This window comes from Euleptes europaea, chromosome 1 (genome assembly GCF_029931775.1).
Source record: "Euleptes europaea isolate rEulEur1 chromosome 1, rEulEur1.hap1, whole genome shotgun sequence".
NCBI lineage: Eukaryota > Metazoa > Chordata > Lepidosauria > Squamata > Sphaerodactylidae > Euleptes > Euleptes europaea.
The window spans coordinates 48,541,007-48,568,036 of record NC_079312.1 but is presented as its reverse complement, the minus strand read 5'-3'; the positions used below and the strand labels follow the sequence as shown (position 1 = coordinate 48,568,036).

The 27,030-nt window shown below is 41.8% G+C and overlaps 1 protein-coding gene across 2 annotated transcripts in view; it reads right to left on the bottom strand.

The window, feature by feature from the left end:
- Window positions 1-27,030, bottom strand: part of ITPR1 (inositol 1,4,5-trisphosphate receptor type 1) — a 244,396-nt gene that overhangs the window by 80,928 nt on the left and 136,438 nt on the right. The window contains exons 36-41 of one of the 2 annotated variants that reach the window (XM_056867281.1): window positions 25,907-26,018; window positions 21,666-21,698; window positions 8,686-8,721; window positions 6,854-6,901; window positions 4,486-4,618; window positions 2,633-2,823 (exon numbers count right to left, since the gene is read on the bottom strand). In XM_056867281.1, coding sequence (XP_056723259.1) covers window positions 2,633-2,823; window positions 4,486-4,618; window positions 6,854-6,901; window positions 8,686-8,721; window positions 21,666-21,698; window positions 25,907-26,018 — 553 coding nt within the window. The remainder of the gene's footprint in view (window positions 1-2,632; window positions 2,824-4,485; window positions 4,619-6,853; window positions 6,902-8,685; window positions 8,722-21,665; window positions 21,699-25,906; window positions 26,019-27,030) is intronic. The other variant, XM_056867282.1, reaches the window with a different exon arrangement.

Sequence of the window (27,030 nt, the reverse complement as noted above, 5' to 3'; positions counted from 1 at the left end):
CCAGTATTTCCTGGAAGTGACAGCATCACATGGCCAGTGATGCCAGTGAGTTTTTTTAATTCATTTTTTAAAAATAATTTTTAATTTCCTCCCCACCACCACTCCATGAAGCTGCAGAGAATGGGAATTTGGGGTGGGGGATCCCTCGCCCTGGACCAGGGGCTTGGCAGCCCTAAATTAGGTTCATTGCACAGTGTAAATCTGAACCCTGGTCTCCCAAGCCCAACAATTCTACAGCACTAGCTTTTAAGTTATGCTCCCATGGGATGGCTACAGGCATCTGAAAGCCAAATGGTCTCTCTGTCTATCTTATGTACACAGAATGCTTCATGCCATTTAAGAGTACCTTTAAGCTTGCTGCTTCAACGTGCCTAATGGTATAGCTAACCCCGATGGAAAACTGCTGGTCCTAATTTACTAAAACAAGACACAACACATTTGAATTATAGGAAAAATTATGTTTTCCACTTAAATTTGCAGTAAATTTTGGGACTCTTTCTTCTTTGAACTCTCACAGAACACACACAATCAAAAAGAGGACAGGGCAAGAGAGAGAACCCACACCTCGCTTCCAAACATATATTAGAAATATTGGCCTTTGCCATGGTAAAAGAGCAGAGAGAGAGTTAGAGAGAGAGAGCGTACTGCCCATAACGCCAACCAATAAATGTGGTTGGTTTGAATAAAATGCTAGCGAAACCTCTGTACTTCTGCAGAACAAAAATAGTTTTTCCTTAACATGTTGCTCACCACATCTGTCACTAGAGCCAAAAAAAACAGAAACAACAATAATCTACATACATAAATAATAATGGAACTTCCCTTCTGAGATCTAACAGAAGTAGCTTAGGTTAGGCCCTGGTGTGTCAGTGGAAACCTTTTTGAGGTTAAGGTTGACTGTAGTAATTTCTCAAGTGAAAGGCAGAGATGAAGAGACAAGGCAGAGGAAAGGTACTTTTCAGCTGAAAAAAACACCACATGCTATCTTTCCAATAATCTAATCAGTCTCAAAAGTATAATCAAATATAAAAGCCAATCAAACACAGCAGTAATAGCCTACATACAATAACCTACATATAATGTCCTAACAGAGACGTGAAAAAAATACCCTAGTTCAATAACTGCTGTTGATGGAGACTATTACAGTATACCTTCTGAATAGCCTGCAAGGTGATATCTCAAAGATGCAACAGGATTTCTGAAAGAAACCATGGGACCACGTCAGATATGATCAAATTATAATACAGACTCATAATCTGATATATAAAACATGTCCACCATCATTCTTACTTGTACAAAGTTTCAGTTGATCCAGGTGCATCAACTTTCATTGCATGCACAGGCTGACAAATGGTTATTTACAGACAGTAAAAGAAAATGTGATACTTTTTTCAAGTTAATCCAGTTGTCTCATACAACAAGTCAATGCTTTAGAAACAAATTATTCAGCTGGATGGTAGTAAGGACAACATGAAATCATCTCTCTAGCTCACCGCATGGTTGAGGGCACGAAGGTAGCAAAAGGTGCCGACCTGCAGACAAGGTTGGGGCTTCTGCACGATGGAGAAATTAAAGAAAGGCACTCTCCTCCCGTCACAAAAACAATTTGCTTATGAAAGAGCCTGTCCTCAGAATACAGAGAACTGAGAGATAGTTAAAGGAGTGGCAGGAAAAGCACAAGCAGATGGAGAAACAGACCCACTTAAGCCCCCAAGAATGTTTAATATCCTCGAGGGGCAGACTTGGGTTCAGAAGTGTTGATTTTATTAACATCTTCTCTCCTCCCAGTGAATCCTTATGGGTTCTAAACTTGTAAATGTATATGACACAAGCCCCTACAAAATCATCCCGAGAGAGAAGAGTCTAAGAAAATAAATACATATTTGTTAGATTTGAGTCCAGTAGCAAATTAGAGGACAACAAGGTTTCCCCCTTGTCAGCTTCGACTCTCAAAAGCTTAAACCCTGAGAATCTTGTTGGTTGCTAAGATGCTACTGGACTGGAATCTAACTGTTCTACTACAAACCAACATGGTCACGCTCCGAAACTATATACGTATTTGCCTGTCCCATACTTCCACTTGCTTTGAAAATTTGACCTTGATTGGAAAAACAAATTTAAACAAGCATTTAATAAAAAATGTATGTTTTCAAATTTTACCCTACATGTTGTATGCATGGAAAAATTATCTAGCTAATTTTTGATTATCAGGCAAAGAGGTAGAAAACTGTCATTTTATAATGTTGCACACTGTCCCTTTAGTGATGCTTTAGATCTCCCAGAGCTGTTTAGGAAAATCTGATTAAGATTACTTCTTAGATCTTCCAGGATAAATTAAATTTGGCTTATTTCTTTACTGCAATTTGTGGATTATAATTCTTACCACAATGGGGTTATTTCACAGAGTGGTAAATCCTTAATATGCATCTAAAGTATTCCATTCTCCAAAAAATAAACAATACTTTACCCCTGGAAACTGAATAAGACCTTTTCATCTATTGTGAGCGACTGAGTATAATGGATCCTATCTTCATACAATGCAGTATACTCAATGGCCTTCATGCTTAACAATTCTTTTCACACACACACACACACAAGTTTATAAACAGAAGTATACCAATACTTCTCCTACCTGTATAATAGTGTTACCACCTTCCAGGAGGGCAATGGCTAGAAGAATGCTCTCATGAAAAACTCTATCACTGGTGGCATTCATGATGAGATCTATGACCAAGTTGGATGCCCCTTCTTTGTCCAGATGACACTGAACTTCTGCCAAGCTCATTTCGCCACGGCTTGCTGCGCTGGAACCAGACCCTCCTCCTAGCAAAAATGTTAAATCACACAGAGTGAGAAAATTATGAATCTCAAGGCCCCCACTTAATTATCTCTACCAGGAAATGTAATTCACTCTCCCATTTAAAAGGAACAAAGTTTAATTGTGAACATTTATTCACAGTTTTATTCCCTGTTAAAGTGCCAGCCACATGCCCGGGATGTCATAAAAAAGTATTACACAGCAGCAAAGCCTCAGACTTTCCCATATAGTCAGTGTAGTCAAGAATGCACAAATAACAATGCTCACTGGCAAGTCACATAGGTTTGTGGAAAAGCCACAGGAGTAGTCACTAGTCTGCAATGTCCCAGCAGTGGAAGCCATCTGAAGGTGACATTTTGGGAAAGAATAAGAATAAGAAGAGTTGGTTTTTATATGCCAACTTTCTCTACCTTTTAAGGAGAATCAAACCGGCCTACAATCCCTTCCTCTCCCCACAACAGACACCTTGTGAGGAGGGTGGGGCTGAGAGAGTTCGGAGAGAGAAGTGTGACTGGCCCAGGGTCACCCAGCTGGCTTCATGTGGAGGAGCGAGGAAACCAACCCAGTTCACCAGATTAGAGTCCACTGCTCATGTGGAAGAGTGGGGAATCAAACCCGGTTCTCCAGATTAGAGTCCACCGCTCTTAATCACTACACCATGCTGGCTCTCAACTTTCTTAATGAGATGAGGGTATAGGATGGTTCTAAAGACAGATACAAAAAAACCATTGGGGAGTCCAATAATGGGCATCACAGTGATGGTATATGAAAAAACTGAGCAGAAGTGGCATGGAAACTGGGCTAGATGACAACTATTTAATTTATTTACTTCCCACCTTTCTCCCCATATGGAGACCCAAAACAGCTTATATCATTCTCCTCTCCTCCATTTAATCCTCACAACAACCCTGTCAGGTGAGTTAAGCTGAGAGTGTGAGACTTGCCCAAGGTCACCCAGACAACTTCCATAGCAGAGTGGGGATTCGAACCTGGGTTTCCCAGATCCTAGTCTGACACTTTAACCTCTACATCACATTGGCTCTCACTACAAGAAGAGGGAAAAGATCAGACATAATGGAGGGAGACAGACCTTGGGGAAGATGTTCATGGCTAGCATCTGAAAGTGAAAACACATAATGAAGATCACAGGTTTTCTTCATGTAAAAGGCAATTTGCAAGCCCAAGGGGTCATCAGGGAGGGGAATGGGGATTTAACTCATCATTAGGCATGGTTTTCATCAAATCCACCCCCACCCCGCTCTTATTAGACCTTTAAAGGAAAGACTTTTTTCCTTCAAAAGGGCTATTAATAGCCAAAGGTGTGGATGGTTTCAATCAGCCTAATAGCTCATCTTTGTAGAATTAGGCTTAGTAGTTTTTTTGTTGCAATAAAAATCCAATCTAAGGAAGTTAAGAGTAATCCAGGATGAGGGATGATAATCAAGGGTGAGAGAAAAAACAGGAAGAAACAGCAGCTAATTAGCAGATATATTCACAATGTTTTAGGAATTAATTTCTTCTGTGAGTGACCAAGATGTTGGAGGAACAGAAAATACCTACTGAGAAAGCTGCTGAACCTGTTGAATATGCAGTTTGTTCTATACCAACAGAACATTCAGGCTGTAGTCATTTGTACAAATGACTAACTGGCACAGTGTGTATCTTACCTCCTCCTCCCGCTTTACTAGGGCCTCCAGAAGATAATGGGCCATTGCCAAAACTAGTGAGGCTCTCTCTTCTTCCTGCTGTTCGGACGTTGCCATAGTAGCGGTTGACCAACACCTGTCTGAGTGCCTCACCCTTAATTCAAAGACATTAAAAACAGTTAAATTCCATATATAATGAGCCAGCAAACTTCAAACACAGAGAAAGGTGAATTCTTTTCAGTTTAGCTGAAAAAAGCTCACCAGGACAGAAGAACATTGGAAGTTCAAGCAACACAACACTGAAGTGTTCTTAAAATATTTTATGCCAGGAATACTCTCCCACTACAAGCTTTAGGAAATATTACGACTCAATTTATAGAAGCCATTCCATGCTAACAGTGCATTCCTAAGGAGAGTTACTCTTCAGATCTCAAAAGCCAAGCAGGGTCAGTACTTTGAAGGGAAGCCACCAAGGAAGACTCTGCAGAGGCAGGCAATGGCAAACCACCTCTGTTTCTAACTTTCCATGAAAGCCCCTTGCCCGGGTCACCATAAGTCAGCTACTACTTGACGGCACTTTACACACACACCGGATCAGCTGCATTTAGCAACAAGGAGCTGAAAAGAAAGCTGCAGTGATGATCCGCATGGATGGGCAGATGGTCTGTCATAAATTATTTGTAAAATTAAAGTGATTCTCATCTCGCAAGGTATCATTAAATAGCTGCCACAGAAATCTCTTACTGACTAAATTCATAGGAGTTCATCCCATATATCCTTTTGATATTAAAAGGAAAGGCATCTGGATCCTGCCCACTATCTTTTTGGAGCGGAAAGATTGTGCTGGCCTATACCAGCTAAAACCTGCAGCACGTGGCTCATACAAAACATTGTATATGTAAACATGATTTAGCTATGATTTTGTCACTGCACAAAATCTTGAATGGTACTCGTAAATGATAATCTTGGCCTTGAATGATAATCTACAGCCCTGTGTGTGAGAGACAAATTTAGTAATTCTGCTCCTGATGGTAAAGAGATCCTCAGGAGCCAAGTGGGAGCTAAAATGGAGGTTTGCAGTGTGAGGGGGGAACTGGCAGAAATCAAACTCCCCTCCTCCTCCTCCTCCTGCTGGTGTAAACTGTTACCCTGATGGAATGGCACCATAGGATCCAACCCAGTCAGTATAAGCAACAGAAGACTTCCAAGCAGTTCTATTAACTAGAGTGGACTTCAGCAAGACTGTGCCTCTAAAGATGTGATATCACAAAAGGGGCTTTTAGGGGACAACTCCCACCCGGCTGCAAAGGATGCTAGAAAAAAGAATAGCAAAACATGAACGAGGTACCAAACTAAGATGGGATAATGGCAATACAAGCAGGACAAATACCCAGTTCAAATCACCATGGATCTGCCCAGGTACAAGTCATTTCGAAGGAAATGAGCACCACCTGCCAGCTACCACAGCTGACATCAATCCCGATGCTTATAGGACTAAAATTTAAATATCTACCAGACGGGTTAAATGTATTTCAAATGAGGTTGCCTTTCCATCTTTTAGAAAAGAAACTTTTACTCATTGACAGTAAAGAAAAGCTACAGTTGTACATTTTCATTTCTACAACATCTGCGATTGGTTGCCGCAGCAATTGGTACTGCTACCAATTGTTGAATTAACAATGGAACAGCAGCCTTGATGTTATCCCACATAAAAAGAGGGTATGCCTGTTAATAATTGGGAATCTGGGCTTGTTCCCAGTTATAAATCTAGAATAATTATATTATTAAACACCAAGTGTTGCGATAAACAGATTGGACATGATTGCCAAAGCACAAATCATTTCACATATTCCCCTGAACACATTTCAGAATTTGCTGCAAAAGAGTTTCCCAGTTTGAAAATATTAAAATAAATCCGGAGCAGGTTTTTTTTAGTGCTGGTCTTGTGAAGAAGCTCCTGTTCTCATGGCCTACGGTGCAAAAAAAGACGATACAATCAAAGCTCCATTGAACACTTCACTCCGTAGCTTTTTGAAAACATAATTTATCCCCTTAGCAGAGTTCCATAGGATACCAATATACAGTGGCATATATGAAGTCAGCTAGGGTCTTCCAGCTGACAGATTCCAAGCTATTTAAACACCACACACACTGATCCTAACAGTAAGCACATCCAAGTGCCTCCCAAGTAATCTGAACATGTATTTGTCATCTTCATTCCATAGTATTTTTCTTTGAAAGGTTAGGAAATGTTAGCATTTCTACCAGCTACCTTGTTTATTTTCTGCGAGCTGTTCACAAAAGAAAGAAAAGGAAGAGGAGAGGAAGCACCAGTGTAATTAAAGAACCCAGCACATTAAACCTAAAGACCACCACTGAATATACATACCCTTTTACGATCTTCAAGCTGCCTCTGTGTTTGACTTTGATCAAGTTCCTGGTGAGTATGCAGAAATTCTGTTTTAAAGTCTGATACTAAAGAGACACTAAATAGATGCTGAATCAATAAGTAGCTAGTTGTCACAATGAGCCTTATGCTGGACAGCAACAACGAAGGTGAAATCAGTTGTACTAAGAAGCCGTCTCCTTAAACTGTGCTTAAAATTCTTCCAGTTTGGTTCAAAAATGTCGAAATTAAGAGTACTGTCAAGCCATACAAAGCACATGTCTTTGCCATTATTAGTACTTGTTTGCACAGAGAGTACAAGAAGCCACCATCTATTTTTACATTAACCGACAATAATCAAGGAACAGAAAGTGCTGTCAGTAGGGTTGCCAGGTCACTTGGAATCCATCGGCTGGCTCAGGAGCAGGGATTGCGCACACGCGGCCACACTAACGCAATCACATCACTTCCGGTTTACAACAGGCCGCTTTACCACTCAAACCCCTGCCCCAGCTCCACCCCAAAAACCTCCTGCCTGCAGAGAGGGGGGACCTGGCAACCCTAGCTATCAGTGACATCCATGCATCTAGACATACACACACATTATATGCACACATGGTTGAATGTACAATTATTGCAGACACAATTCACTCTTCCAAATCTCATTTTCAAAATATGGGAAGGCTTGAGAAGGAAAACAAAAACTCCTCACTTTTCCTTGAGATAAAGCAGAAATCCTGCCATCAAGATTTTCATAGCTCTTCTTAGCAAGGGCAAACCCTAAGTGGTTGAACTGTAACCCTTTATTGTTTTAAGAGCTTTTTGAGGGAGGGGGATGGGTGCACATTAAAATTTATTTTCATTGTAAAAGAATACATGCTTCCAATTTCTGGAAAGGTCATCTGAAATCCAGAGGGGACTATGAATGGAAATGTTGAAACTTAAATACTGAATTCTGTATGAAAGTGTTGCTTGTTACCAGACAGCAGCTCCCCCCACCCCAAAAAATGCAGCTACCCCGAGGTTAAAAACAATTTAGGGATTTAGTGCAAAAGCATTTTACAGGGGAACTAAGAAAAATACTGTGCATACATAAGTGAGAAATTTTCATTAAATAGCTGCTACACCAATCCTCCAAAGTGGTTTCTTGAACTTGGAGGATTTTCAGAAATATTCTGAAAAGACTACAGAGCGATGGCCTGGTGGATACTGTTGGATACTTCACAAAAATTAAGAATGGAAACATTCAGGAGGGGGGGAAGATGACAGTTTTTGTCTGGTTTTTTTTAGGACTCCCCCCCCCCAATTTAAATACATGTTAAGAGGATAACAATGACAAATGTGTTCCCTTCAAGGGGTTTATCACAAGTGGTATAAAAGCAAATAATTTTTAAAAATCAGACACATAGCTGAAGGGCCATCCAATCCAGAAAACGATTAACGTACAGGATACTGTTAGTTTAACTGGGGTGGTACAGGTCGAGTATCCCTTATCTGAACTGCTTGGGACCAGAAGTCGCTTGTATTTTTGGAATATTTTGCATATACATGAGATATCTTGGGAATAGGACCCAAGTCTACACACAAAATTCATTTATGTTTTATATATACTTTATACACTGATTTTTCAAATCCTTTGTTGGCTGAGCCAGGCTACATTTTCTCCCTTTGAGCCACTACCTGAGCACTGGAACACATGACAACATTGTGACTAAACTGTAAAGACCCAAGTCTTTCAGCCACCAAAACATATGCACGCACACCGATATTCAACCACGGCTACTTCATAAATCATCAATATTTGTCTGTTTGCCAAATATAGGTGAGTGACACACCTGCACAGAGCAATCCGTTTCCGGTGGCTGTGCCAGCTATTTAAAGCAAAATTTAAAAAGAAAATGAATTAGTCATGAATCTTCCTTCTTAAATCATGATCAACATCTTGAGGAATGTTAAAAAGGCACAAAACAAAAACACAGTGCTAGCCTGACCTTTGTATATAGTTTCCTATATATTAAGAAAAGCATTTTCTAAAAATAAATCCTTGCTTAAAATATACATATTCTTAATTTAGATGCACATTTCTGCTACCACCATCTGCATACTTTGCAGTGTACACTGGTATTTCAAAGATGGTTAGTTAAGAGGGTAGCCAACCTCCAGGTGGTGAGTGGAGATCTCTTGCTAGTACAACTGATCTCCAGCTGACAGATCAGTTCACCTGGAGAAAATGGCCGCTTTGATAATTGGACTCTATGGCATTGCAGTCCCTCTCCTCCCCAACCACCCCCCTCCTCAGACTCTGCCCCCAAAATCTCCAGGTATTTCACAAACCAGAGCTGGCAACCCTATTAGTTAAATATCTGACTCCTAGTTCATGTAGTTTACTATTAATAATTGAACTGCACTGATGTATTAACATTTCCAGCCCAAAACATTCCAAGACATACATGTGTAGAAATGTTAGGTTACATTCACTTTTCTAACTATGCTTTCCTCTTTCACAATATAAATATACAAATTTCCACAACGCTTGCCATTAGCAGCAAGACAGGGTATTCACAACACTGAATATACAATTCCAGGCCACAACTTAAGAACAGATTCAAACAGATTACACAAAATCAATTATAGACAAAAACAATCAACATAAACCAAGTCATACATAGCAAAACACCTAGAAAAACAGGAAAGTTAACATGGAACTAGTGGTTTCAGACATACTAAGAATCAAATTGTAAGATTTAATATAATATTGGTGACTGGATTGGGGATTCTATCAAGATGCAGAGACTATACTTTTCATATTACAGTCTGTGGACGTGGAATTGCTACCCAGCAACAACCCCATTTCTGAGACAGTGCAGTTACTCGGCTCCCAACTAGCTTCCATTCGCCTAACTACTCATTCCATGATGTTTACTTACATTCTCAGATATCAGAACAACTGTGGGTGTTTCTCTGACTTCCAAGACATCCTTTAAAGTCATTTTTTAAAAGTCTCCGTATAAGCAGTCAATGTAAACAAAGTGGGGGGAAAAGCAAAGAGTTCTCCAAAGTCCAGGACTTATTCAATTTAAAAATATGTGGCCTACATTCCAAAAGATCTCTAGTACACTCTGATCCCAGTGAGGGTATGAGTAGTCACATTCCCTCCAATATTGGGAAATGTTCCACATGCACAACACATTGCACTGCATTGAGGTGATATACTTTCTGACACAAAATTATATGTCTTTGTTCATACTTCAGCCCCACAATATTCTCATCATCAAGTATATACTTCAGGGGTCACAAACTCTTTCACCACTTTTGAGTAATGAATAATATCTAAGGTTGCGAACCTCCAGGTACTAGCTGGAGAGCTCCTGCTATTACAACTGATCTCCAGCCGATAGAGATCAGATCACCTGGAGAAAATGGCCGCTTTGGCAATTGGAGTCTATGACATTGAAGTCCCTCCCCTCCCCAAACCCCTCCTCAGGCTCCACCCCAAAAACCTCCCGCCGGTGGTGAAGAGGGACCTGGCAACCCTAATAATATCCCAAGCTACTTCTTCCTCCTTGGAAGTTTACCATGTTATAGAAAAAGGACTGTGAAAAACTCTAGAAATGAAGTTGTCAGCTAGGCAACACAAAAAAATAAACCTATGAAATAAAAGATTTTTTTTAAAGAAAGAAACAACATAGGGGAGATCTTTTCGAATCTTTCCCTGGATCCTGGAGGGGCTGCACAATCAGCAACAAGTGTATCCTGAATAACTGTAGCTGGACAGTTCTAGAATTCTCCATCTTCTGCTAAACATTTTTCCTATTGCTAATTTGTTCTTAAATCAAGAGGATTTCCCAGATTTATCAGAGATTTTGAAATCCTTTTTGGGAAGTAAAATTGTATTGGTAAATTAAGCGGCTTCTTCTTTTTTTAAAGAATGGTTAATTATACCAATATGGACTTAAAATTTCAATTTAAATAACTGGAGATTAATACGAAAGAATAGAAGTAGCAGGAAAAAGCTTAATTACATTTTCATTTGCATAAGCATCAAGACGACTCACATATTACTCAACAAGTACATAATTCCAGCAATTGCTCTAGTTATTAGAGTCTAGCCAGGCTATAAATCTGCTTAACCCGTTTGCCTTGACAGCATCAGAGCATGCACAACAAAACAGAAGAGACCTCTGTTACTATGAAGCAACAAAATTCTCTATAAGAATGTTACTGTGCTGCCCTTTAGATGTTCTTCCAACCATGCGGAAGCTACTGAGCAACCAACAGCATTCACAAGATTGGATGAGTGCCTGACAGTCACCTGCTAATTCCGTTTCTTTTTCAACCACAGGGAAAAGCCAGGAAAATTAAGGGACTAGACCTAGAGCAGACAGCATGTGGAACTGGGCTGCGGTTAGGATTTTTTGCTTCTGGATATTCTGCTGAAACCTAACGCAACTGGAACTACGCTGGCCACATTTTGGAACCAACATGTAACCATAACTAGGGTTCCCAACAACCCGGTAGTGGCAGACAATTGCCCGCCAACTCACTGGGCTGCCGCCGCCCTTCAGCTGGCCAGTAGGCCAGCACTCTCCTGCAAAAGCTCTGTGGTTTCCATAGAGTTTTTGGAGGAATACACTAGAATGTCCCATGTGATGCCGTTGCTTCTGGGGTAAACCCAAAGTGACATCATCATGTGCATGAATCTACGCCCGCCCCCCAGCACCAACCCAACAAAGCTCCCACCAGTGTCATCGTCGGACCTGGCAACCCTAACCATAACACTCACTTTTCACAGTTAAAAGGAATTAATGGGGAACTGTAAACCACCTCCAAATGTCCAATGTTAAAAACAGCAGAATGCACGAAAAAGCAAATGCCTTGGGATAATCTCCCAACATCATCTCCTAGTACTGCATCAGTAACACTCATTCAAACCTCCTCTTTGGTCACAAACATGTGCTGGAATATTGTTTTAAAAAACAAACCAGGTTCACTGTTTTTAACAGTATAAACCTAAACGGAGTTTTTGCTGGCGTCCCGAGTTAGCACTGCTGCGGCAGTGGCCAGCATCCCAGCCTTCACACCAGTGTTGGGGCCACAAATGCCGGCGTACGCTGCACAAATGCCAGGGCTGTGGGCCCTTGCGCTTGTGCAGGCCTTCACTGGCCTCCAGAGGCCTTTCATCCTGGCCGCCGGCGCGCCATAGTCCATTAAAGCTTTAGCGACACCACCCCTTTCCCTCACTCCTGGGGGGGGGTACCAAAAACAAACTGGGTAGTAATTGATGCCACCAGTAAATCAAAGAGTGTCTCCCACTGGACAAGTTTGCAACACCCAGCACTCTATGCCTGTGTTGCCATGTAGAGGCTCTGCCTAGTTGCTGTGCTCCCTGCTCCACTCGTAGTAGGGCAATACATCACCTTGTTGCTATTTTGAGCTATCATGGACCAGGGAGGGCAAACTTATCTGCTGCCTCTGTGTTAACTGCATTTCAGATAGCAAGGCCGAACAGGCGAGCAGCATTTACAGAGATTAAGCTTAGAGATTCACAATATAAGAAAGTTTTTTTAAAAAATGAATAAAAAGGGGGGTGGGAGAGAATAAAAGCATTAGGCTGAACAATGGCACAAAGAAAAGGTGAAAACACACAATTCTCTTATCCTTCACTTGGTACTTACCCTGAGCAATGTTTAATTAGATCACGATGGGTAGCCGTGTTAGTCTGTCAATAGCAGTAGAAAAGAGCAAGAGTCCAGTAGCACCTTAAAGACTAACACAATTTCTGGCAGGGTATGAGCGTTTGTGAGCAGTTCCTTTGGTGGTACAGGCATAAATATTCAGCATGGCATCCTGTACCATGCATCCTATGCACGCATGATACAGGATGGGGGTGGGGATTGAAAACAGCAGTCTATTGTGCTCTATGGTATCCCTTGGCGAGCAGCACAGAGTATAATGCATATTTCAAGAAGGCTTGGACTATTTCTATCAAAAGTGGAAGAGCACTCAGGATTCCTTTGAGATTATGGAAAGGGGGACGCTACACCTGTGGGATTTCTGCATGTCACACAGTTCTGAAAGACGCAACCTGTTGGCAGGTGCGTTAAAAAGGCATGGACGAAGCAGCCATTTGGATGCTATTTAGCTCAATGAAAAACTGTTGCAGGATAATTAATAAGCCTCAGAACTGCCCTGCACTGTGTGTGTTCAAAGTTCAGTCTCATTTGATTTGCACACACAAAATGATAGCTAGATAGCACACACTCACAGGACACACATGATTTGGAGACAGCATGAAAGGATCAAATGTCAACTACCGGAGAGTATACATACATAAAACGTATAGCTCCTGAAGCAACAGACAGCCATGGTAGCTTTAATGCAGAAATAAGTTTTAGGGGGGAAAAGGCTTACTAAATTTCTGTTTTCAGCTATTAGGTTCACCTAAAGTAGAAAATATTGTTCTAACAATGCATTTAAAAAAAAAAAAAAAGGCTGTGAGTTGGCTCTACATGTTTAAATTAATTACAAGCCCCCCTCATTACTCTTCAATTTAGTTGACCTTTAGAAGGAGAACAGTACACACCCAAGGTAACATAATCTGACTAGCACACCTGGAGCTACTCTCATGGCCATTCGTGGTTTATGCCAACTTCCTTGAGGTTCTAATAGTCAGCAAGATTAGAACTGTGTCCCCAAAGTGTCATCCCTCCAATTTCCAAATTAAGTCCATTATTTTATTAATTTATAAAATGCTGAGTTGTCTTTCTGAACAGATGCTCAAGGAAACGTAGAAAGAAGAAGCAGGGGGAAAAAAATCACACACACACACCCCAATCAATAACAACCTTGACCTGGATGGCCCAGACTAGCCTCATCTTGTCAGATCTCAGAAGCTAAGCAGGGTAGGCCCTAGTTAGTACTTGGATGGCAGACCAACAAGGAATACCGGTGTCGCTATGCAGGTACCCAAAGGTACCCAAATTTGAACACCACAACTAACTGTGGTTAGATGAAAGGATTCCCGAACTAGTAAACCTTCAGTCTTGGTGCTACACACATTTTCCAGCACACAGGATTGCGTAAACTAGTTACGAAATACTACATGGGAACTAGAATTTATGGAACTTGGTATATATGTACTTCTTGTGACCGGTGTAAATTAGTCAGGATTTTCAAAGCCCACACAGAAAGCTTTGGTTCCTTTACTTCCCTAAAAGAGAGTTGATCTAGGTGATCACAGTCCTTGTTTTTTTTTTCAAGCAACTTATTAGGAGTTAAAATGAACATCAATCTCCTGTATCTGAAAGATTTTAGACATTAAGAGTCTAAGAAGGAGGTCTGAGAAGAAGAAGAGTTGGTTTTTATATTGCCGACTTTCTCTACCTCTTAAGGGAGACTCAAACTGGCTGACAATCACCTTCCCTTCCCCTCCCCACAACAGACACCCTGTGAGGTAGGTGGGGCTGAGAGAGTGTGACTAGCCCAAAGTCACCCAGCTGGCTTCATGTGGAGGAGTGGGGAATTAAACTCGGTTCTCCAGATTAGAGTCCACCGCTCCTCACCACCGTTCTTAACCACCACACCACGCAGGCACAGCACTATAAGACTAATTGTGCCCTCCTAAACAGAGCTGCATCTTTCTAGGTCCATCAAAGTCAATGGGCTCTGAAGGGTGTAACTATGCTTAGGATTCACTGTAACTCTCTTTTATTTGGTTTGTTAGTTGCCCCGCTCTAAAAAACAAAACAAAAAACCAATAAATAAATCTTCGGTATGAATTTAAACTAGGAGCCCTGTGGCGCAGAGTGTTAAGCTGCCGTACTGCAGTCAAAAGCTCTGCTCACGACCTGAGTTCGATCCCGACAGAAGTCAGTTTCAGGTAGCCAGCTCAAGGTTGACTCAGCCTTCCATCCTTCCAAGGTCGGTAAAATGAGTACCCAGCTTGCTGGGGGTAAAGGGAAGATGACTGGGGAAGGCACTGGCAAACCACCCCACAAACAAAGTCTGCCTTGGAAACGTCAGGATGTGACGTCTCCCCATAGGTCAGGAATGACCCGGTGTTTGCACAGGGGACCTTTACCTTTATGAATTTAAAACCAGCCCCAGCAAGCTGATTTGCCAGTGTTTCTCTTCAAAGAACATATGATCTAAGTAAAACATCAGACCAGGGCCAACACCTTGTCTCAACATGGCATCATTCACACAGGGACTGCATGCCTACGGCGTGGTAAAGGGGGAGAAGGCTGTCTTTAAGCACTTCAGAACTCTGGCTACGTATTGAGCTTTACTGAGTCATCTCCCTGATGCTGAACCAAATGCAATGCAAGACGTAGGAGTGATGGGCAAGAGCTCTTTGAACTGCCACTCTCGCATCCTGTTCTGAACACAGGTCTAGAGACAGGTTCGGGGCCTCTGCAGATGTTAGAGGGGCTAAATCAGTACTTGAGAGGGGACAATCCCTTTCTTCACCACTTCTCATGGCCCAGTGCTGATCAGGAGAGTGGGAGGACAGGCAAACACACTCACTTTGCCTTCCACTGAAACCCAAGAGAGAGCGCAGAAAATACCCAACCTCACAAGACTGATCCTTCTCCATCAAGAGCAGCAAACTAAGAGCAGGAGACAGGGTTGCCAACTCTGGGTTGGGAAATTCCTGGCGATTTGGGGGTGGATCCTGGCAAGGGCGGGGTTTGGGGAGGGGAGGGACCTCAGCAAAGCATATTAACATATAGTCCACCCTCCCCCCAGCAACCATTGTATCCACTGGAATGGATCTCTGTAGACTAGAGAACAATTGTAATTCTGGGAGAGCAACCAGGTTCTACCTGGAGGTTGGCAACCCTAGAAGGAGATGAGTGGTGCTTCACAGCAACCACCACTATATCTGTGCTAGGCTTCTCTCCCCCCCCTTCTTGTCCCACGTTTTACCACCTTGTCTTCTGATAGGATTCCTGTGCTTTTAAACAGCTCCCAAACAGGCTGAAACTTTCACGGTGATGTGGGGATGGGGTCAAGCTTCCCTTGTTCAGTATGTGCTTTGACACGCCCATCAAAGGAGCCTCGCTAGGAAACCCTAGCTGCCCAGCCAAACATCACATTAAGAACAACCCATGCATATATTTGAATCTTGGGGGAAAAAAACATATTTCTTCTGAGGGTCTCCTCCCAACCCAAAATACCTTCCCTTATCTCCTTTAGAGATGCAGATCCACTTTCTTTTCTGTTAACTGTAAAACTCTTATAGTATACACAATTTTACAAAAACACACACAGAGAGAGAGGCAGCATTACTGCAGCTTCTGGCAAAGTTTCCTGTCTATTGCCTTGGCAGTTGTGTTAGCATTTTACAAAAAAAGAAGAAGAAAAAGCCTTTAGCAACCATACAGACGCGGTAACTGCCAGCACAGTCTGGGATACTGACAGCCAGAGTCTGGACTGAACTAACAGTAAACAGCTCCACCACATTTTATTGGCAATTACTGCCGAAGGTCACACATCAGCAGAGAGCCCAAATTCCAGGAAAAAAAAAAAGCTTCCTCTTATGTAACTGCTGCTTGAAGGTTGGCAGGTGCCAACAGAGCAGTTCACTGCAATGTAGGAGGGAGTTTGGGGGGGGGGGGAGAGATGATAAGTAGGACATCTCTCAGTTCCATTCCACATCACCAGGATGCCCCCTTCAGGCAAGCTTTAGTAGTTTAAGAATTATCCGTTCTACTGTTTCTTCTGTTCCTTTCCATTTTCCTAGTGTTTGAGGAGATCAAGCCTGCTGAAGCAACGTGGCTGCGCTTGGAAGTATAGGCGTACAATTGCCTGGTCTCAAAAATGGAAATGAGGAGCTTGGAAAGGTTCGAAAAAGAGAAACCAAAAATGATCAAGGTGTTGGAGAAACCTCTCTACAAGGGAAGGCTACAGAGTACGGGACTTCTCAGTTCAGAACAAAGAAACAACTACGAGGGAACAAGACAGAGGTTTATGAAATTAAGCATGGTGTAGAGAAAGTGGAAAAGGGAGAACTTTTCCTCTCTCTGCTAAAATACTCGAACTTGGGGCCAGCCAATGATGGGACTCAGGACTGCTTTTAAAAACAGAATAAGACCGAAATGGAGGACCGACCCATCAATGGCTATAATCAGTCACAGCAGCTAAAGAGAACCACCATATTTAGAGGAAATGTTCCTCTGAATATCAGTTGTTGGGGAGCGCAATTCATCTCACTGTGAGATCTCAGGGTGTGAAGAGATCTGCACCCCCCCAAGTTGAGGGTGAGTGTGTCTCTCTACCAGCTTCCTGCCGTTCACTGGAGCCACGCAGTGGTTGAAAGGGAATACATATTCATGTGAAGCTGCTTTATACTGAATCAGACTCTTCGTTCATCAAAGTCAGTATTGTCTACTCAGATCAGCAGCAGCTCTCCGGGGTCTCAGGCAGAGGTCTTTCACGTCAGCTACTTGCCTAGTCCCTTTAACTGGAGATGCCAGGGATTGAACCTGGGACCTTCTGCATGCCAAGCAGATGCTCTGCCACTGAGCTACGGCCCTTCCATCCCCCCATAGGCTCCACAGAATTGCAGAGGGTCTTCTTGGCAGGTTTCTGGAGCCAGGCAGCAGTGCCAGCAGCGGGGAAGGAACAGGCAAGATTTATTGCCCTTGCGCTCCAGTTTTCTGGGATAAAAGGGGGCTTTAAAAAAATGCAGACGGAATCTGCAGCCTGTGTTGGAATTCGGTATGGACGATGAGGACAGGCGTAAGGTAGGCCCTGCCACCTTCTCCCAGGAGGCACCCTCTGCTGGTTTGGCAGCCCAAGTGACTGCTTGGTGGTGAACTGTCCCTGCTGGGGAAAGCAGCATTGGGGTTTGGCTTCTGTGCTCCTTCTTGTGGGAGGCATGTGTTTGGTCACTGTGGGAAAGGATGATGGACTAGATAGACCACTGGTGTGACCCAGCAGGGTTGTGAAGGCAAGGAACTCGTTAATGGAATAGTGAGAAATGCAAAATTAGAACTATTGACGGACTTCTTTTTCATCACAGAAGTCCTTTTCAACATAATACCTGGGTAATCATGAGTTTTGAAACCTGAGGCAGTGGGGGACGGAAGAGACCATACCAAGACGTTATTTCATAATCCTTCACTGACTCAATTCTTATAGTCAATATGGTTTAACGATTCACTCGATGCATCATGTCTGAGCCTTGACTGATTAAGATAATTATCTTCCATTCCGATCATTTTTCCCAAACCGAACTGCTTAAGTTGGAGAGTTTTTATCCGCCTATTTCTTCATCTTCTCACAGCAATTTCATGAATTAAAAAGTTTAAAACATGCCTGTCAAGTACATTAAAACAGAGAGGAAGCAGAAACCAGTATAGCTCAATTGTAGATGGAACAAGACTGGACCGATATTGTACCTGCGACCCACTCCAGTCCACACTGGCCACTGTAGTGGTTAAGAGTGGCAGACTCTAATCCAGAGAACCGAGTTTGATTCCCCACTCCTCCATATGAACAGCAGACTCTAACCTGATGAACGGGATTTCTTTTCCCACTCCTCCACGTGTAGCCTGCTGAGTGACCTTGGGCTAGTCACAGATCTCTCAGAACTCTCCCAGTCCCACCTTTCTCACAAGGTGTTTGTTGTGAAGAGGAGAAGGGGTGATTGTAAGCCTCTTTGAGACTCCTTAAAGATAGACAAAAGTGGGGTATAAAAACCAGCTCTTCTTCTCTGGCAATATCTGACATGGGATCTGTATATAGAATACCTAACTAGCCAGTGGAGATTGTCATGAATTCCTATCCAAATCTTGCCACAGAAAAGAAATACAAAATCACTCATGCTGCTCCTTTCCCCACTGCTTTGTTATATTAGAACCAGTTCTAGGTGTGCTTAACTGGACAGAAAATATAGAAAAGCAAAAGGAAACAAGATCACTTGCTATTCTTGCTGGAGTACGACACATTTCCAGAACAGCATCGAGTGCTGGTCATTTTCCATGACAGAAATACTAACCTAGATGGAATGTTGGATCCCAAAGCGAAGAAGAGGAAGAGGAAGAGGAAGAAAAAGAGTTGGTTTTTATATGCTGACTTTCTCTACCATTTAAGGAAGACTCAAACTGGCTTACAATCACCTTCCCTTCCCCTCCCAACAGAGAGAGCTGTGACTAGCCCAAGGTCACCCAGCTGGTTTCATGAGAAGTGTGGAAACAAATCCAGTTCACCAGATTAGCGTCCACCACTCATGTGGAGGAGTGGGGAATCAAACCCGGTTCTCCAGGTCCACCATTCCAAACCACCGTTCTTAACCATTAGACCACACTGCATTAAAAAAAAACATTTGAATGTGCAGGAACAGGTGGAAACTCCCTTCAGCTCTCAGACATCTAAGGGGAGGAACCATAGCTCAGTGGCATAACATTGGCTTCTCATGCAGAAGACCCCAGGTTTCAACCCCCCCCCCAACATTTCTACTTAAAAGGCTCAAGGTAGCAGGTGATTTGATAGAGCTCTGGTGCTGCTGCCAGCCATAGTAGGCAATACTGATGTTGACGGACCAATGGATTGACTCAGTATAAGGCAGCTTCGAGTGCTTAAAGTCAGAAGATAGCTTAATGAGAGCTAAACAAGGAGCTTAAAACACACACACACTTGTACTGTTGGTCATGTAAAGGGAACCACTGTGGCACCTTTACAGAACTTCCAGCCAATTCAAGGCTCTGCCAGAAGACACTTTTAATAAACAGGCCGCGCTCATTTCCTATATTTATAAACACACCTGCTCCAAGCATGGAATCCTTCCACTGAAGGCAGCCAACGAAGTTCTTCTTTGTAATTAAGAGCTCAAGTTCTAAATTGAGCCAGATCACTTGGGCTGATTTACTGCAAAACACAGCAGTCTACAACGGTCAGAGACTTGGCAGGGGTGGGATGAAGAGGAAAGAAGAGTTTCCTTTTGATGGCAGAGAAGAAGACTTAGCAGTCCCCACCTTCTTTCTTGTTTCATTGTAAACAGTTACCATCCAGCAATGTGGGCTGACAGCCATCCTTAGAAACAGACGCCGCTGTTTCTTTCCAAACAGAGATTTTATCAGCTATCCATGTAGGACTTTATACACTTAGCTTACAACATTTTATGTGCAGCCCAATCCTACGCTCGGCTACTACATTTCAAAGTTAGTAGTATATTCCTAAGTGTGCATAAGTTCTAACTGTTAATCAGTTTGAAGAGCCAAAGTGACTAACAAAACGTGGAATATGAATATTCTAACTAAACAGAACAGTGATCTAGATTTGACTCTCCGCTTCAAACTTTAGGATGTGTTGCCACTAGTTGTTTTAGGGGATAGGCCCAGCATTCAAATTATGAAGGGGAAGGTATATGTGTGCAGGGGAGGGGGGAGTTTAAATCCACATACTATAGCTGAGGAGGTCACACATTTGTACCCCCATAGACCTTTAAAACAGTAGCTATAACCTCTGCGTGGGCCTCTGGACTGTCCCTTCAATGCTTAATACAGAAAGGTAGTATGTTAGTGAAAGTACAGATATCTATAGAGTGCTCAAGCATTGGCTGTTTGAAAACCTTTATTCTTATTCTCTCTTTTTCTAATAAAGAAAAACTCAATTATCCATAAGAACAAAGGAATATAAGAAAAGCCAAGCCAGATCAGACCAAGGCCCATCAAGTCCAGCAGTCTGTTCACACAGTGGCCAACCATGTGCCTCTAGGAAGCCCACAAACAAGACAACTGCAGCAGCACCCTGCCTGTGTTTCACAGCACCTAATATAATAGGCATGTTCCTCTGAAACTGGAGAGAATAGGTGTGCATCATGACTAGCATTCATTTTGACTAGTATCCTCCATTCACTCATTGAGGGATCAAACCTGTTAAGACTTCAGCAGTGTAACCTCATTGACATCTATGGCCTTTGACTGGAGTAACTGCATAGGACTACACTATAAACTTGGAGCAACAATCCAAAGAAGCAGCAAAGCAATCAGTCATATTAGTCTACACTGCTTCAGAGAAAGTCACTACCATGATCAAATGAACTGCACTGCTAATTTAACATGCTTAACAGATATTTCTGCTGGTTTTATTCAAGTAGCAGAGCCCTCCCTCCCCGCAAAACCACTTCTGAAACTTCACAGATTTTTAAAAAGTTTGAGTCAGGAGAACACATGGGAAGGGGGAGGAGAGGATCTGCAATTCAATGTAAGTCAAAAACCATACTAGGCCTTCTCATTTTATAAACACATTTCAAGTGATAAGTGATGAAGAAGCTCTGTAGATATTTCTGTCTGTCAGCTGCCTCCTAGTTAGAACCATCATGAGATTTAGACACAAGATAACAATGGTTTATGGGTTATTTTTTTAAAAAAAAAATTAAATACATGCAACCAGAGATCTCAGAACATTCATGTAGACAACTAAAGGACCTTAGTACACTTCAACAAATCAATCTTATATAGCACTCAAAATGTCCAAAATGGGACGAAGGAGTAGATTTCCTACATACCCAGGGTTTCACTGCATGTTTCTAATCACATCTCCACATTAATCTGTGGGGTTGGGTCAGGCAAGTCACTTCTTCTCACCCTTCAAGAGCACAAAATGCATCGAAAGAGGACATTTAGAAAAAACATTAAAAACTTCCAACACAGGTCCCTTGGAAGTCGTCCTCTACTGCTTTACTAGCACACGTACATGAACCACAAGGCTTAACATTGGCAAGACCACAGAACAGACTACAGGGGCTAAAAACACCACAAGAGTAACACCATGGGAAACGTTCTGAATACATAAAGAAATGAAAAACCTCAGCATTATCCAATTCACCAAGTGCAATCAGCTGGAAAGAGAAAAAAAGAAGGAAGAAAAGAGAAATTGAAAACAAAGATTAATAAGAGAAAGCAACAACGTGCCCAACAAGTAAGAGTACTGATATACAAAATCCTAATCTTTACCCTAGCTCTGATCTTAGGATATTTGACTCTGCAAATTGTCCCATGGACTCTCATACTAATGCAACAGTAAATTCAGTTTTGTAACCATCTCAAACACACAAATGTCAGCTTTGGGGATTTCAGGAGCAGCATACAGTTATGCACATCCTTCTATGCCAGAGGGGAAAAAGTGTCTCGTATACATATTTGGGGTGAGATCTCTATAAAATTATATTTGTACATATCATTAAATAACAATGCACATACAAAGTAATGCTCCCACGCCCCCAGTTGCACCAAACTTCTGAGGACTCTTTATAATAGACTCCAATACATCTGTTCTAGTATGGCCATTACATTCATTGAACTGAATGGGTTTAAAACTGCTGTGGGTAGCCATGTTGGTCTGCAGTACAAGCACAAGATCCGGTCCAGTAGCACCTTAGAGACCAACAAGATTTCCAGGCTTTCAAGAGTCAAAGCTCCTTTTGTCAGATACAGGGACAGTGGCTCAGCGGCACTACAAGCACAAATTGCATGGAGAGGATCCAAGGTTTAATACTAGCAGAAAATTCCAGGTTCAGTACTGGAGAAGATTCCAGGTTCAGTACTGGGTATCTCCAGTTAAATGATTTCAGGTAGAAAGGCTGGTGAAAAAAAAAATCTTCCTGAGGCCCTGGACTGTGTGTTCTAGTCAATGCAGATGCCACTGTTTTAAAACTCTACCACACCTGCATCCATCCTTTCCTTCAAGGAGCTCTGGGCATCGTGTACAGAACTATCTACTATGGTGTTAGATGAACCATTGGTTTGATTCAGCACAAGACAGTTCCTGAACTTATGCATACAAGGCATCAACCCCACGCCCCAACATATGTCATCTATACTGTGAATGTGCAATTGGGGTTTCCAAGACCTTGGGGAATTTCATTACAATGCAACTTCCTTTCTGTGAAAGGGTATTGAATCCAAGCCACAGATCATGAGGGCAGATAAACAGCAGTATGAAATAAACAGAATTACACACATACCAATTTACATGGCGAAAACTACTGGAAAAAATTTTTTTTGGGGGGGGGGAGAATCAGGAGTTCTTCCTAACAAAATTTATGCAAGGCAAATCTGTATACAAGATTAGTTAGAGGTTACCAGATTATTTCTTTAAAAAACAAACAAAAAGGAAGTGCCAGTTGTGGTGTTTTTTCCCCAGGGTCACACTTTTTTGTAGTCATCCCCACACAGACATTGCACAAAAAAACATGACAACCTTATCCTTACAATCATTTTTGGAGATGTTTCATAATGAATATTACCATGGGGAATTGTATCTGAAAGATCAAAAAGCATGTAGGCTTATCAAAGGATTTAGAGGAAGGATGCAGTTTTTCCAGCCAGATAACAGAATTGCTTTCCTTTGTGTTATATGATTAGGTCACTCTGCTTTGTTTCATTCACAAGATTTTTTTCCTCAACGGTGGGTCTTAGGTTTTGAAATACCTGTTTTATTTTTTCTGCCAAGTTTGCATTGTTCATAACTCTATAGATTTTGTAGGACCATTCCAAGTTCAAAAGACATTTGAAACCTTTGTAACAGAAACAAACCAGCCATAATCTCATCACATTATGCCTTTACAAAAATTCTAGGTTTCTTAAAGTAACTTGTCATGAACTCTAGAACTGATGTTTTATAAAATACAGATAAGTAGATGTCATGTGGTACATCCATTTTCATGCCACATTGCCCAGACTAGACACTGGGATGTATAACATGAGCCATCAATACAAGGATTGAGGATCTTTCTCCATTTTGCTGCAGCAGTCCCATCCAACCGCAGGAAAGCTGTTTCCTGGAGTTGCATATTCACATGGACTATGTGGGTTGGAAGGCTCTATTTTTTTGAGAATGTACACTTGCCAGGTACTTTCCAAGAATCAAATATGAGTGATAACACACAAAAATAGAATCAGCAAGTGAAAAATCATGTTTCTTCTATTGCAGCTCTATGCCTAGATGAGGATCTAACCCCTGTGGGGGGAACACAGTGGATGAGGAATGCTTAAGAAGTCCTGGAAAGCTAAGCGGGACTACTCCTTCCTAACCCACTATATGGTTTCTCCCCTTGCCTGGAGATTTTCAAAGAAAGGCTACAGAGAAACCACTTCAGGAAATTTTAAATAGAGGTCATCTGATCCCAGGAAATGTTCCTTCTAGTTCTCTACTCCCTCAACATGTAAAGCTGCTTCCAAGAACATCCATAGAAAATCAACTGATTCCCATATCATACAGCTGATCTGCGGTGCCTGAATGTAGCATAACCAATTGACCCTTCCCCTTGTGAAGTGCCTAAGGGTTCTGGAATATTCCCACAGGATATATTCAGCAAAGAATTTGTGGAACGTGTAGGGTCTACATTTTTAAAATAAGTGATTTTTTTACAAGTCTGCCTCAGAATGGTAAAAATGGTGGCACCAATTCCCTGCACAGTAACTACAACACAAGGCTCCTCAGCTTAATACATCCCTGTACCTCACTATGACACATTTAAAGATTAAGATTTCTCTGAGAGACTAACATTTCTCTCTTTGCTGTCATTCTCTCGTTTGCTTCCTTCCTTCTATGTTTTCATTCTGTGCTCAGAAAACAAAACACCTTTTTTTCCTTTACAGGAATGTGTCAGTAGTTTTATAATCATCCATTTATAATTTAAAAGACAACCCATCCTCTGACTTCATTCATGGTTTTTCATTTATATTTTATATTCCAAATAATTATCAGCCCCCTGTTGTGTATGAAATGGGAGTAATATGAATGCATCCTCTGTTTATATCAGAGTACATATGTCTGGAACAGTATAGGAGGTCTAATCTATGAACCAGTAAAAAGAAATAGAAGGACAGCTTCAGAAGGAAGGAAGAGCTCTTCCTGAATACAAACTAAAGGATAGTGGAAAGAAGATGCAATAATACTGATATCAACATATCAAACTAGAGGAGTCATTTTTAAAATTATCAGCTCAGTCTTATTTTCCAATCCTAAATACTTCCCTTTGGTTTTGAAACTCACGAGGGAGCAGCAAAAGAGAAACAGTGACTTAATTGCGCATAGTATTTGTGCTTTTGGTCTGGGTTCATGTGTAATGAGGAATTTCCACCTCTCTCCTGCAGTGGAAGACTGCGAAGCCATAACTCTGAAGTTATTCCCTCATAACTCTTCCAGCATTTCCTCACAATTTGGCACAGGCACTCATTTTAGACTTCGTTTACTTCCAGAGGAACATGTTTGCAAGCCTAAGGCTACGCATTTTATACAAGCACAGGAATGCACTGTAACAGCCCATTCCTGAGGGGTGGGGGAACCTCTTAGGAGGCGGTGTGACCCAGCCGCCAGCTGGCGGGGAGGCCAGTCCTACCGGCGGCCAGACCGCGCCTCGCCCCTCTGCCGGGTCGGCCTCTTTGTGGCACAGGCCAAGGCGTAGAGAGGCCGCGCTGGCGCAGGCGGGCGTTCCGGGGGTGGCTTTGGGGGGAGGAGCTGCCGGTTAGACAGCTTCCTATCCCGTTTTGGCCCTGGCCGCCGCTGGCGGGAACAGCGTTGCTGCGCCTGCTTTTGAGCAGGCGCAGCCTCGCTGTTTTCAATGGGGCTTTTAGCCACGTTGAAAACAAAAAAAGCCTTGAAAAGGCTTTTTTCTTTCCCGTGGCAAATGGGCTGTAAGTGTTCCTATTTGGAAACTGCCCTAGAAATCAACAGGCTTGTCATTAAAGGACTTGTGCTCATGCTTCAGGCGTAAAAATATATATATATTTTTAAAATCTATCTTCATATCAAGGGACTCTAGTACAAAAAAATTGATCCCACACGTTTAAGGCATAGTTAAGCTCCTGATACGACAAATTTAGACAAAATCTTTTATGATTTTTAAATGATTAATAATCCTGTAATAAAAAAAACCTGTAAATCATTTGGTAAATCTAAATGTAAAGACCAAAATACTAGAAAAAGCATTACACCTTAAAAAAACGTACCAGTATAACAAATATAAGGTTCCAGAATTCCTATACTACAAACAGAAAATACAGCACAGAATAAAGATAAAATATTAACTGTAAATTAAAGTACCTTCTCTCCATAGCCTCTATCTTTGGTCATCATTTCCCTGAGTGTCTGCAATACTTTAATACACAGTTTCTCCTCATTCTCTTCCAGAAGCTGTTTAGTGTGTTTTATTAACCTGAAAACAATCAATTCATCATAGTTTGTTTCAGTACAAGAATTTCTAGTTAGGAAAGACATTTGCAGCTATTTACTTCAAGGCTCAGACCAAAGAAAAAGCTTGATAGACTTGCATATGTCATATGCATCTATATGTAACAGAATTGCCCTTTGCACTCCTGGTCAGAAGGCACTTCCAAATGCCAAGAGACATGGATTGAAGGGGAAAAAATGGTGCATAAATGTGAAATTACAAAGGTAAAGTTGTAAATTGCTATGATATATAGAGTTGCCAACCTCCAGGTACTAGCTGGAGATCTCCCTTTACTACAACTGATCTTCGGGCGATAGAAATCAGTTACTCTGGAGAAAATGGCTGCTTTGGCAATTGGACCCTATGGCATTGAAGTCCAGTCCCTCTCCTCCACAAACCACGCCCTTTTCAGGCTCCACCCCAAAAATCTCCAGGTATTTCTCAACTCAGAGCTGGCAACCCTAATGATATAATTGCTCTGTTTGCGAGATACCATGTACAATACCAGATCTTGCACAAAACACGAGAATTAGACAATTCTGAAATCACAACCAACTTTCATTCTGATTCATGATATACAAATATTTATGTTGTCAGAGTTACCAAATTCTATCATCATGAATTGTTCTGAAGTGAGGAATGAGTAAGCTTATAAAACCATGTAGCTATGACCAAAAATAAATGGCTAGTCTAAAAGCCCACACTTAGGACAGAAGTACCTGTTACAAGAGATAAATGACTGCTATCAACCACAGCATCCCTTTCTCTTGTAACATCTAGTAACTAACACCACATTATATGATGTTTTCGCTTTTTAAGTTTCCACGTTCCTGCAAACTCCAGCAGCCCATGTAATGGGACAGGAAAAAGTAAAATGTAATGATATCTTTCATGGGAGCGAGAAGACACAGGACTTCTGTTTTCAATAGCAGACACGTCTCTTACAATACCTAGTTCTGCCAATTAGGGCAGCAGACAGTAATCTTAATGGCCTCCA